We start from the raw sequence: 12,975 nt of genomic DNA, 5'->3' as shown, positions 1-12,975 counted from the left end.
GTTTTCTCAAAACATAATTCGAGTTACTTAAATTATAACACTTTCATTTATTAATAGGAATAGGAACACCGTCCACTTAGTATAAATATCAAAATTACTCGCTTTTCTGAATAATTTCTAAATCAAAATATTTTCATCTCTATCATCTTATCAATTTAGTATCACTCATTCCAACTCGTGTTAATTTGTTTCAACTAAGTTTTTCATGTAATTTTAAAGAATAGACATATTTTATTCATGAATTTATATTTTTATATATAATTATTAGATGTATATTTAATTGCAAGTCTAATATTTTCAAAATATTTCGTATGATTGGCTTATTGTAACTAACAAGATAATTTCAATATTTCTGAAACCTATAAAAATATAAAATAATTATGACATCACGATGATATCAATGAATTTTCGAAAACAGTTCAACCAATCCGACCAATTGATCCCAAATTCATTTGTTTAGCCGAGTCACCCTCCAATTCAAGTTTAACAACATTGTCAAAAACTTTAAATTTTTCTTTGGTTCCTAAATTCAAAATTTTCAAGATTTCCTTTGGAACATAAAATTTCAACCTACAGAAAGTCGAAATTGAAGAGGGATGAAAAAATAAAAGGGACCATGAAAACACAACGATTAAGAACTGCGAAGCTCCAATACCACTTTTTCACATACAACTTTCAGCTACATTGATAATCATCACGTCTATAGTCCCAGAAATTTATTCATTCGTTTGAAAGTTGCAAATCTCCAAACCCATCGCTCTTATTTATATACATTACTACCTCTTGTTTTCATTCATTCATCTTTAGTTCTCTAGTGTTCTACACTCAGGCGTCCACGGTCTCTGAAGCATCAGCGGCAGCAAGGATTAGCTCAGGGTGAATACTTCCCGCATATGTTCCATCTAATGCGTTAGGCAAGCCCAGGGACCTCAATGCAAGATGAGCCGCCTTCTGCCCTGATATCATCATGGCTCCGAATGTTGGCCCCTGAATCATCACAATGAACTTAATCATGTATCCTAAACCTTCCATTGAAGGCCAAATTATTCATCACTCTCATAAAGACTAGAAAACAATGATGCTTCATCAAAGTTTGAATTTTGATCCAGTTATACTTGATTTATAGTAAAATGACCAAGATTTACATACCATTCTTGGTGCTCCATCAATCTCAGCAACTTCCATACCAGTGACAATCATCCCGGGCACAATTTCTCTTGTGAGCCTCACAATTGCATCCTCAGCTGCATTCATGTCCAACGCTTTCATGCCAGGGACATTTTCAATCATGCCAATACTCTTGAGCCTCTTAACACCAGTAGCACCAAAGGGGCCATCATGCCCACAAGAACTCACCACAACCTTAGCCTCCACAACATTAGGATCCATACAAGACTGTGTGTCATGGTTCATTGAAACCAGAGCCCAATTGGTAACCACGCCCCCAACTCTACTCCCCTTCACTATCAAGTCCTCTGCTGCAACAGCATTGAAGAGCTTCACATTTGGCCTAGCCAAAAGTTTGCTCATGATGGTTGAAGTGAACAAAGCTGCATGTTTTATCACAACGTAATTGTCTTGTTCATCGTAGTCAACACCAAGCTCATCAAGGAAAAGATGTGCCGGCTTCCGGACAACCATAGCTGAAAAGAGTTGTCCGCCTAGCCATGCACCACCACCAGGGCTCACGGATTGCTCAATTATGGCCACCTAAATGTACAGAAGAGAACAAGGACATTAACAAACCAAGATCTGCTTGTAAAGATAATTAATCTAGCTAGAAAAATACATAATTTTCGAACAGAAATATCTGGGACCATATCTTTTTTTGATATATACGCAATTGCATAGAGCCCATGCAAAATTATACAGAGAACAACCCTGCACATGTTTTGGACAAACACTAAAATTCCGTTTTAGTCAAAGGAACATTTTCGTTTTTTCTTTTCCTAGTAATATTTTCCACTTGCACAACTGAATCAGAGAAAAAAAAAAAGTTGGCAAAAATCCTACTGCCATATGCTAATTTTAATAAAGTAACGAAATGATTATGAGAAAACTAGGATTTAACTCAAAAGCCAAAGTCCCACTAGGATAGTAGGATGATGAAACTGAAGGAGCATTAAGTGCTTATGAGATAATCTCAAAATTGCAACTTGTATCCGATGAATGATATAAATGAGCACAAATAGCCCAAGATGGAGATAAATCTTGATTAACAAAGAGGGATATTATGGGAGGTTAATTTTATACGCAAAGGAGAATAGATGATGAACACACCTGGACAGAAGGATTCTTGCTGAGTTCATAAGCGCAAGAAAGTCCAGCAGATCCAGCACCAACTATGACAACATCAGTGTCAGCATAGGTGATCATGTCCATCATGTACCGGCGAGTCATCTCACGAGAAACGATGGATTCTTTGATGGGATCAAACGTAAAAGATTGGAGATCATAGGGGGGAGTAGCCGAGGCAGACATGGAGATTAAGGAGGAATTTTGCGGGGTTGATTTAATTGGCTGAAGATGAGGAGATGAAGATACAGGTAGTCCATGGAAGGATGAGCGGGAATTCCCAAAGAGAGTTGTTCTAGGCTTGGATGAAAGAGTGGAGGTGAAGGTTGCTGTTGCCATGCTTGCCATGGATTCACACACAACTGGAAGCCTGAATTTACCCCAAGCAAAAACCCTGCCTGCCTGCACTATAGTTTGACGCTTCTGAGTGAGGATCACTTTGGCTGTATCGCCTGCAGGAAGATAGGGATTCGTTTGTATTGGTATTATTTGGAGTTTCTCTAGAAAATTAAACTGTAGCAAACTAGCGATGGATCTGTTGTAAAAAAAAAAATAAATATATACTATATCGTAGCAATTTTACGTATATAAAATTAGAGGGTGATTGAATAATATATGCATGAAAAATGTAAGAATTTTTTTGGAAAAGATGCAATCTTGACAAGGTCGCCCTGAACAGAACAAGTACACTTTACGGAATAATTGATGTATGGAATGATTGTAGTAATGAATATTTGAGGATTTTTTAATGGTTTAAAAAACGAATTACGTAAAAATAAAAATAGTGTGCTCTCACAAGTATGTATCCCGGATTCATAGAATGTGGCCATTTCAGTCCAACACGTAGTAAGTTTAGGGAGGGACTTAAGGCCTTGTTTGAATTGGTAATTTTTTGTTGAAAAATTACGTCATTTCGTAATTATATTTTTTTATTATTATTTTTCTTTACATACATCAAATCGTTACAGTATTTTTTCATGAAAAATTATGAAAAATGCAATCTAAACACAACCTAAGTAAATCCCTTCTTGGGCTGTTGGTGAGGATTCAAACCTCACCAGCAGCGAAAAAAATCTAAGAGTTGTGCCATAACACTCCTTTGATTTAGTTGGATCTGTATACCCACTAATCTCTATCATAGTCTCCTCAGGCTCTCCCTCCCCCCCCTAGATTAGGATAGAACAAGTTATACAAGCTAACAAAAAAGAAAAAAGGGGTAGGTAGACGCGTCACTATATCTGTGCTTGGATTTTGTCCTTTTTTGCATGCATCACGTGACACTGATTTGCTGTCCATTTCTCGTTCAATACACTTGTGAAGATTTTGTTATTGTTTTTTTTTTTGGTTGAAGATGTCTTCTTGTGACGTTCAAGCATGCACTAAAGTTGATCAAAGTGGAGTAAAAGATTATAGAAATATTTTATGCTTTTAGAGCCGTGATCCAAATTCCAAAACAATTGAATCTAGAAAAATTTCACTCCGTCCGTCGATATAATCTGCAATTACGGAGTTCCTTCATCCGCTGGGAATCACACACTTTTTTTTTCTGATGACCTAAAAATGCGCTTAAAAAGCATAGCATTTGCCACAAGGTTAGAAAACGCGGGGCTTAGTATCGTTTTTGTCTTTAAAATTCACTCTTCGCCCATCAACATGATATGTCAAGGTAACAAGCCCTAAACACCTTTAACATCAAGAAAGATGATGATGACGAAAAATTACACATTTGTGTTCGGTCCCGCAAGGAAACACGACAGCAGGAGCAAGGATGACCAAAATTGAGCTTCTCTCACCTTGGCATCGCTTTCCAGTTTAATCGCTTTTTTATTGGGTCGACCCATCACTTTCCCCCATCGCCCTTACCTTATCCTCGTGGTATAGTCCAGCCCATATGCCATCATTGGTTAAGACATTGCCGGGACTACGCCTGCTCATACTTTATTGGCTATTCTTCATTTTCGTTGCATTTCTGCTGTCAGGAAGTGGTACTCGTGAATCCGATCACCATATTCACTACGCCACAGTGTGAAGTTTCAATGCAATTCAGCCATTTTTGTCGATGGGGAACAAAAGAATCAGACCCTCAGGTCGACGGGGAAATTTAAAAACAGAAATGTCTTTTTCTTTTATTTGGTTCGGAACAAGAAATACTTCCAAAGTAGCTTCAAATCATCAATGTCATCCTTGCAAGGAGCAAACTTACACAAGTGAATTGTCCATCGGTACTCAAACAGGCAACGAGGGGAGGTGAGTTTCTTTCCACCCACGTAATAGCAGATTATGGAGAATCAGAAACCAAGACAAGACAAGACAAGACTGAATGATGTTTGCCAGGCACAAGTCACAATTATTTAGCATAAACCTCGGAAATAAGAAGCATCCCATCACAACAGCACACACTGCATACATATCTAACCACACCATAAAATTTTTCAAAGTTTACAATAGCATATCAGATACTACTATACGCTGGCACTGACACCCGATGAATGCACACTGTCTCACTTGCTGTTGGCAGTTAAAAACCATGAATCTTTATGTGTTCCTTCTTTACGATCCCAGCCTGTTCCAAGAAAGAAAACATCACAACTTTATCCGTGTTCAAAACTTCAATAAACTACAGGATCACAAGTTGTTATATGCTCTGTTGAGCCTAAAGGCCATAAAATTCAAAAAGACAAAAAGTCAGCTGGAGTGTAGAAAAATGACCCTCAAAAGAGCAGGAAAAGGAAGAAATCATATGCCCACCAACCCAACAAAATTGCTCCGAGTCATAGGCAATAGCATAAATAAATCAATAACCTACGGGAAATGAAAAGATAACAAGGGGGGAAGAAGAAGAGGCGAACGAAAATGGCACAAATTAAATGCTTGGGCTTTGGAAAGACCACCTGAACAAGGAAACTTGAAACATTCTTACGCTGATCCCCTTGGAGTTGAATGACCTTCACAATAACGAGAAAATTTACAGATTAGAAGAAATATCCGGTTAAAAGCCACATCTATCCTATGCAGTGTCAATGAAACAGACCTGGCCTAGTTCTGGGTCTTGGACAACAGTACCATTGCAGCAAAACTCTTTCTTGAGGTCCTTCAGGATTTTATTGTAACTGAACTCTTTGTTCAACCCTTGCACAGTAGTCAGGCTTTTCCTACCATTACGTTGTTGGATACGGATATGCACATAATCCTTTGACCCAGCACCCGAGTTATCAGCATTGGCCTCAGCAAAAGGGTCTAAAAAAGCACCCCATAAATTATGTCAACAGCATAGCAAGGCAGAAAGGAAGAATTCTAGATTTCCCTGCCCAAAGTTTATTTAGTGGCAACACATAGGCAGCTTTTCTATTGTACCATATCATGTGTTTTTAACTTATATACAACTACTGCCTTGTCGCTTATGTACCAGAAACAACACAACAGGATCAGAAAAGTAATTGTGTTCTTAAAGAAACGAAAATAAAGGTGCAACATACCAAAAGCAGCTGGAGTCTGGAGATCGAATTCAGACATGAAACTTTGCTAACAGATAAAAGATGCAAGTGACACAAAAGATCTGCTAACGGATAAAAATGTGCTCAGACCTACATGAGAGGATAAGTGATACCATCAGCCAATAGTCAAAAGGACTAACTTCAATGCAATAACAAAAGCCAGATAAGTAAAGTAATTAATTTCAGATTCAATTTCCAGATTCCAAATATGAAATTTACAACACGTAACAAGCTGTTTGGTGAGAAGATGAATTTATGGAATTTCCCCCATTTCATATCAGATTCCTGTAACTTGTGTTATCTTTAATTAGAAAGTGAAAACAGAATTAGTAAAGCGAAGGGTGGATAGAAATCTCAAACTAATTACCCTTTCTTATTTACTTATATCTTGACAAATGGATCAACAACCTTAAACCTACCACCCACAAGATAAACAGATACAACCAAGATGAGGATGCTAGAAAGTTTACATTGAAAACACCCAATAGTAAACAAAAAACCTATGATACTCACAGGGTATCCAAGAGGCATACATATTCAAACACCGAAATCCAGAGGGTGAGGCCAAAGATCATGTAAAGAAAATCCACCAAGGGAATCCTTAATCAGTATTCATTTACTTAGTAGCAGAAAACGAGAGATCAAAAGGAAAGCTGTAAGCTTTCATCCAACTTTACATCTACATCAGCAAATAACAAATCTTTTGGCAATTAGCACTCCTAAATAAACGATTTTAAGACCTAATTCTCTCAAATAATCTTCCGAGATGATAACCAAGTCTGAAAAGCAGGAATCTTTCCAACAATTATCATTGATCAAACCTTTTACGAGCCTGATCATTCAAATAAAAGGAACAAAATAACCCAAATTACATAGTAAATCATGCAAAACAGACAACCTTGAACTTCTTTAAGGGTTCTTCCAAAATCCTACTGAAACTCTGCAAACGACAAATCTTTAGACCAATCGTGACCAAAGAAACCGTTTTAAGCCATAAATGAAAATTTGAATTCTTACGATTATCAAAGAAAACAGTTGTAGATTCTAATTCTTCAGGAGAAAAGTAGCCCAAAAGCACAAATTAGCCAAACAACCCAATTCTAGCTACCAAAATAACAATTTTATAAACAAGAAAAAGAAACCCATCGCAAAAAAATAATAATAATAATAACAAGAAGGTCAACAAACTAATACGAGACACAAGGGGGAAAAAAATCAGACCTTTAACAGATAAGAGACCATAAAAAGGGTTGAAATTGCATGGATCTAAGAAGATCAGAAGAGGGCAGGAGAAGATACCTGATCCAGAAAATTGGGGTTCGGGTCGGGTATGATCAAGGAAATCGAAGCAAACCCCAAAGTAATCCGGACGAGGGTCTGAGCTGATAGAGGAAAAGCGATAAAGTCAGTGCACAGGAGAAAAAGAATAGAGAGAGGGAGATGGATCTGGAAGGCTATAAAGACTTATTATGGTGGGCCCCCACGTTGTTAAAAGTCAGGTCGGTCGCATACCAGCCATCCATCCATCCATCCGTCCAAGGTTTAGAGGCAACGAGATTCATGCCCTCTTCTGCCCTTAGCCCTAGGCCTGTCAACGGGCCGGGTCCGGGCCAAAATTAATAAATCGAAACCCGGACCCGTTATACTGGATTAATTTCGAATTCGGCCCGAATACCCGACGGGTCCTTGTTATTTCTACCGAACCCGCGGGTCCCAAATCCTTTTAGTGCCCAGATTGTTAGCATGGGCTATCGCACCAAGATAAGGCGACAATACGGTATTATGGGAGGCTCATGCCATGATTGTATCCTTCATTTCTGTTGCGAGCGTTGCGCCTTGTGCCAAGAGTACCGTGAACTTCAGTTCCAAGGATATGATGTTTCTGCTGGTATGAACATTTTGCTGCCCATGTCCTCTTCCAAGGAAGCACATACCTGGTGCGGACTACGGAGAGGAAAATGTTTGTGGGTCGCGGTCTTCTTCAATTGTTCACCGGAAATGAGGAGAGAGTGAGACTGCAACTCTGCAAGAGCTGGGCTTCCTTGGAGATGGCCAGATCCGGCGGTTTCTTTGGAGCTGGAGATGGAGAGAGTCAGACAGCGTCGCTGGTTTCACTTCACTGGCGTCTGGACTCTAGCGGAGGCGGCGGACACGGGACTACGGGAGGCAAGGCAAAAGAGAAAAGAGTGTGAGGGACTGAGGGGAAGAAACCAGAAGGGATGTGCGGTGTGCGGCGGTGGGGAATGGGTATTAGGGTTAGAAAATTTTGGAAATACATATGAATAATTATGATAGATATCTATATATTTTTAATTATTAATTAATTAAAACGGGTCCGGATCGAATACGGGTCGGAATTGTATATTCCGTATTCGACCCGTAATTTTATTAGATAAAATGGATCCGGGTCGCGGGTCTATATCTCTATCCGTACCAGGAAAATATAGACGGGTTCGGGTCCGGGCCGGGTCCGAGTTCAGACCCGGACCGTTGACAGCCCTATTTAGCCCACATAATATAATTATGAAAAAAAGAAAGAAAAAGAAAAAGTTGGGTGGGGGCAGGGATGTCATTACACAAGATGAGGGTTTTTTCTTTTTTTTTTCCTTTTTCTTTTTGTTGGTTAAAGAGGGCTGCTAAAGTTTCAACTAAAAACCAAAAAAAAAAAAAAAAAAAGATAAAGATATATGGAAATTATGCCTCAAGTCTTAGGACCCCATTCCTGTGCAAGTGTCCTCTAGCTTACTTGAGTGTTTGATTCGCAATCATAAATAGTTTTATTTCACATACAATTTATTAACATATCTAATCTATGCGCGAATGTCGTTGTTTTCAATTAAATTCTAATTGCTGACGTGGCGCGCTGGTATTGACTAATTGATGGTCGTTCGGCCCGTACGAATTTCCAATTGATGGTCGTTCATTCCTACACGTTAATTCTTTTGTTTGCTCAGACATTTAGCAATCCTTTTGTTTCTTTGTTTGTTGTTTGTCGGGACTTGATAATTTGACAGCCTTTTGGGGATAATTAAACCACTTCCTCTCTCCATAACAGTTTTTTTTTATGGGATTTGACAGGGAGTTGGGCTCGATGCAACAAAAGTCTCCTCTTTCCCTATTTGTTCATCGACCGTCACTCTCTAAACCTCTTAGAGCAACTTTTTCTCTTCTTCTTCATCTTCCACCTGAGAACAACAATGACCAAGATGGTTTTCTTCATCTTCCAATTACTGGGAGTTTTGTTGGCTTGAAAAAAATAAGAAACGGTTTTTTTCTCTTTCATTTTTTCCATCATCGTCTCTCTTTACCTTATCTTCCTCTTCATCAATTATCCCCCCATTTCTCTCATCTTCTTCATCTTTTTCTTTTCTTTTCGATTTTAACTGAGAACAACTACAACAAGGAGGATGGTTGGGATTTTTTTTGGGTTTGTAATCTCTTCTTTTTTCTCTCTCTAAGCATTTGGATCTTTTTTTTGTGGGGGGTTTAGCGGTCAAATTTTTATATATTAATTTTTATATATCTTTGCTATTGCAGGTGCAAAAAATTGGAAATGTCTTTCAGCCTCCAGCATCTCAATGAGAGTAAGGTTGTGTAACTTTTTCCCTTTTTATAAAGTGAGTCTCTTTTGTTTTTCTATTTCCTTCCTAAGTTACTGCCTGATTTTTCAGCAACTGGTAGTGGAATCCTCTGGAATGTATATGTTGGAAAAGCTTTCAGGTTAGATTTTGAGATCTAAATAAGCCTTTACCGTCAAGATTTTGCATAAATCCTAAGGTTAGAATTTTGGAACCCCATCTCGTGTCTGGATGTTTTAACTAATATGCTCCAAGAAATCTAGGATTTTTCAGAAAAATATGGAGTGTCGTTTTATGTATTTGTATACATTGATTTATTGTGTTATTTGTTTATTTGTTATTGTTAGGGTATAGATGGAGAATTAAGAGGCGAATTTGACAGAAAATTTGCAGGCTTGGAGTGAATGGTTCCAATAGAGCAAAACGAAAGCTTTCCAAATATCATATGCAAGGGTCCTCTCTCTCTCTCACACACACACACATAAAGTGTGCATTTTTATCTGTTTAATCCACTATTGATTAATTAAGTTTCAAATATGAAATATTTTTATTGCAAATATCCTTATCTTAGTATAATTTGCTCTAAATTACTGGTAGTTTAAAATGCTTGAAGTATAATTTTTTTGTATTGAAAAATTTTGAAAGTAATCTTACTTGATGGTCAAAGTAGAACCATACGAGGCCCTGCTGGGGTTATTATCAATGGTTTCTTACTACAAGAATTTTTTTTATATTGACGATATTGAGGACTCTTAAATGATAGGAAAGGTGGGTATGTGATTTCTGAGGTATAAAAATTGCTAATGAATCAGGAAATCCTGAAACAAGGTCTCTGACCCTAGGCTTGAGAAATCTTGAAGGTTTCTGAACTTCCTCATTTGGCTTGCCTCTCCGTGTTCTGTAATTTTGTTTTTCGAAATTAGTGATTCGTATCATTTTTATACTGTAATAGCATCACAAAGAAAGTTGCACTTTTTCTCTCTTGAATTTCTTTCTGATAGACAACAACAAAATCAAAAAGTTGGCTGGAACTTTTTTGCTTCAAATACTCTCATTGCTTCATTTTGTCCAAAGTATCTTTATTAGTCTTTTAGTTCTTTTTTTCCTACTATAATTTACAATTTTTTTCCCTTTCTAATGGACATAAACAAAATCAAAAAACTGGCTGGAATCTTTTTTACTTCAAAAACTCTTCTTACTTCTTTTTTCTGAAGCATCTTTATTAGCCTTTTGATTTTTTTTTTCCTCCTATTATTTACCAGATTAGGTGTCTAATTTTTTCCCTTTTATTATGTTGTGATGTTGTAGGTACATAATCTGGAAATTTCCTCCACCATCTTCATGCGGTTTTCTAAGCCTTGTTTTTCCCTTTCGAAGGTAAATTCTATAAGGTTATTTTCTAAAAAAGGTGTATTCTTTAACATTGTTTCTCATGTTGAACCCTTTCAGTTTAAGGAAGAAAATAGAAAAAGCATATCAATGTTCCTGAAATAAATCACATGCTCTTATTTTTTTTCTTTTCACATTTACATGCATATTTTTCCTTGGCCTCGTTAGCAGAATATTTTGCGCTATCTCGTTCTTTTGGCCGCTTGGCAAATTGATTCGATAATATTCTTAAATCTTAACTGAATTCTTTTGGCATTTAGGAAGCTTCATTTTATTTTCTTAAATTTGTTTTCTAACAACCTTCCATTCTTTGTTTGCTCACTGCATATTCAAATGCAGTTTATTTTTGTATGATATTGTGCATTTTTTTTAATTCTTCTTTTTCCTTTGCTTGCATATAGTTTTGGGATAATCTGTTGTTTATACATTTTCCCTTTTGCTTGCTTTGTTTGTAAAACCTGTCATTCTATAACTCTTTAAGGGCCAGATTTTTTTTCTTCTGATAGAGTTGTTGGACGATAGGCTCAAGGCAGAAAAGTGGCTGGTAATCTCCCCCTCTTTCCTCTATCGATTTTTCCCATTTCTCCCTCTTGTTATTCTTCATCTCCTTCCCTCCCTCCCTCGAGTGATTATAGCTAATTTTTTCTATTTTTCTGCCATCTTCTTGGCAAAAAACAATCAATTTTTCTTTCCTCTTTCGTGTCTTTTTCAGAAACAGCGAGAAAGGGAAGTTCAATATTTTGTCCCGACTATCTATGCGAATTTGTAGAATACAGATATGGTAATTTTTCTTCCCTTTTCTTTCTGTGATTAATGTATTTGTTGCATTTCAGTTTTTTATTTTTAGTTCCAAGAAAAACTTTTAATATGATCTAAGATGGTGAATAATTGATTATTAGCTAGCTTTTAGATATTTATTTACTTTATTTTTTGTACCTACTTGATTTTTATTTTTCTATTTTTCTTTTTCAATTTTGCCTTTCTTGGATTTCTTCTGCAGCAGGGAGGAAAAATGACCACCCGTGAAAGGCAACTGCTGTGGGAAAAATGTAAGTTTTGTTTTATTAGTCTGATTTAACTTTTTTCTTTAAATTGCTCTCTTCAAACCTCAAATGATGGTATGCTTTTCTTATTAGCCATTTTCTTTGGCATTTGCTCTTTTCGAGTTTTCTTTTTAGTCATTTTCTTGTGTCTTTTGTGCAGGTGTTTTGTTGATCTCCTGCTCAAAAAAAGCAATCCATATGGTAACTAAAAAGATTCGCTTGTTTAAAATAGATTTTTTGATCTTTAAAATGTCTTTCTATTTGCTTCAGTTCTTCCTGTTCCCTTTTCTTCATTGGGTTTTCAGCACTTGATGAATATACTTCTCCTCAGGGAATCAGGAACTTCCCTGTCAAGTTAATCATTGATCAAAATTTTGAGTTACACTAGCAGTACCTATTATCTTTTGCTTGAAGATGATTAATGCAAAAGATATTAAAGCCAAATTTGTAATCGAGGCAGCTAATCATCCTACTAATCCAGAGGCAGATGAGGTTAGTATGGAGGTCAAAAGGCATAGTGTTTCAAAGCAAAAATAACATGTGCAGGGAAGCAACTTAACTAACCTTGGCTTTACTTTACAGATATTAACAAAGAAGGGAGTTGTTATACTCCCAGACATATAGGCAAATTCCGGAGGTCTTACAGTCAATTACTTCAAGTGGGTTCAGGTATCCATTTAGCCCTTCATTTCATAATAATCCAGAAAACCTCTGGTCTTAGTTCAGCACATGTAGTGGTTTTTTCCTCACAAAAAAAGCATGCTATGTCTTTGTGTTTGTTTTCCTAAAAAATTTTCTAAACTTCTCAATCACTATATGGAATGCAAGTCATGGTTTTCTTTCTTTTCTTTTTTTATCTCTCTCGTAAGGATTTAGCTGACTTTTTCAATATATTTTTTAAGTAGATTATGTTGGACTTGGAGAGATGGCCGTGTTTTTCATTTTCTTTCTTCAAGTGGAAGATGATAAAGAAGATTGAAGACGAAATGATTGTGATTTTAATGGATGTTTTGACATTATTTTATTCACGAAGTGATTATTAACTTAATAACTGTTTTTACAGTTTTCTTTTTTATCCCTATTCTAAAACTTGCTTCTTGTTTTAATGGCAGTTATGTGATAGAAGAAGAATGAACAACAACTATTGGTAGGTTTTTCCTTTTAGTAATTTCATGT

General features: G+C 36.7%; 2 protein-coding genes and 1 long non-coding RNA gene across 4 annotated transcripts; 1 reads left to right on the top strand and 2 right to left on the bottom strand.

Annotated features, from left to right (window-relative positions):
- Window positions 1–631: 631 nt before the first annotated feature.
- LOC113688858 (thiamine thiazole synthase, chloroplastic-like) lies at window positions 632–2,882 on the bottom strand. The gene is made up of 3 exons (XM_072051408.1): window positions 2,281–2,882; window positions 1,150–1,710; window positions 632–987 (listed from the first exon to the last, which is right to left on the bottom strand). The coding sequence occupies exons 1-3, from the start codon at window positions 2,641–2,643 to the stop codon at window positions 826–828; spliced, it is 1,086 nt and encodes a 361-aa protein (XP_071907509.1). The 5' UTR covers window positions 2,644–2,882; the 3' UTR covers window positions 632–825.
- Window positions 2,883–4,621: 1,739 nt separating this feature from the next.
- Window positions 4,622–7,246, bottom strand: LOC140007871 (protein translation factor SUI1 homolog). The gene is made up of 5 exons (XM_072051407.1): window positions 7,089–7,246; window positions 5,772–5,879; window positions 5,327–5,532; window positions 5,187–5,240; window positions 4,622–4,858 (listed from the first exon to the last, which is right to left on the bottom strand). The coding sequence occupies exons 2-5, from the start codon at window positions 5,806–5,808 to the stop codon at window positions 4,814–4,816; spliced, it is 342 nt and encodes a 113-aa protein (XP_071907508.1). The 5' UTR covers window positions 5,809–5,879; window positions 7,089–7,246; the 3' UTR covers window positions 4,622–4,813.
- Window positions 7,247–8,514: 1,268 nt separating this feature from the next.
- Window positions 8,515–12,905, top strand: LOC113688765 (uncharacterized). 2 transcript variants are annotated; one of them, XR_011815331.1, is made up of 12 exons: window positions 8,515–9,216; window positions 9,327–9,378; window positions 9,461–9,566; window positions 9,715–9,820; window positions 10,676–10,744; window positions 11,263–11,300; window positions 11,469–11,537; window positions 11,757–11,805; window positions 11,960–12,000; window positions 12,131–12,291; window positions 12,382–12,468; window positions 12,702–12,905. It is a non-coding gene; the product is annotated as an uncharacterized lncRNA (long non-coding RNA). The 2 variants fall into 2 exon arrangements; XR_003448105.2 differs by having other exon boundaries at window positions 8,516–9,216; window positions 12,705–12,905.
- Window positions 12,906–12,975: the final 70 nt, after the last annotated feature.

This window comes from Coffea arabica, chromosome 5c, assembly GCF_036785885.1.
Source record: "Coffea arabica cultivar ET-39 chromosome 5c, Coffea Arabica ET-39 HiFi, whole genome shotgun sequence".
Lineage (NCBI taxonomy): Eukaryota > Viridiplantae > Streptophyta > Magnoliopsida > Gentianales > Rubiaceae > Coffea > Coffea arabica.
The sequence above is the reverse complement of the archived record's forward strand: the minus strand, read 5'-3'. Positions and strand labels throughout refer to the sequence as shown.

Bases quoted from the DNA above. Each gene is read 5' to 3' on its own strand.
- LOC113688858 (XM_072051408.1), bottom strand. From the start codon at position 2,643: ATGGCAAGCATGGCAACAGCAACCTTCACCTCCACTCTTTCATCCAAG. The intron at 1,711-2,280 runs GTGTGTTCATCA...CTGTACATTTAG, and splicing joins GCAAGAATCCTTCTGTCCAG to GTGGCCATAATTGAGCAATC. The intron at 988-1,149 runs GTATGTAAATCT...GTGATGATTCAG, and splicing joins TTGATGGAGCACCAAGAATG to GGGCCAACATTCGGAGCCAT.
- LOC140007871 (XM_072051407.1), bottom strand. From the start codon at position 5,808: ATGTCTGAATTCGATCTCCAGACTCCAGCTGCTTTTG. The intron at 5,241-5,326 runs GTCTGTTTCATT...GTTATTGTGAAG, and splicing joins AAGACCCAGAACTAGGCCAG to GTCATTCAACTCCAAGGGGA. The intron at 4,859-5,186 runs GTGGTCTTTCCA...TTCTTGGAACAG, and splicing joins TTTCAAGTTTCCTTGTTCAG to GCTGGGATCGTAAAGAAGGA.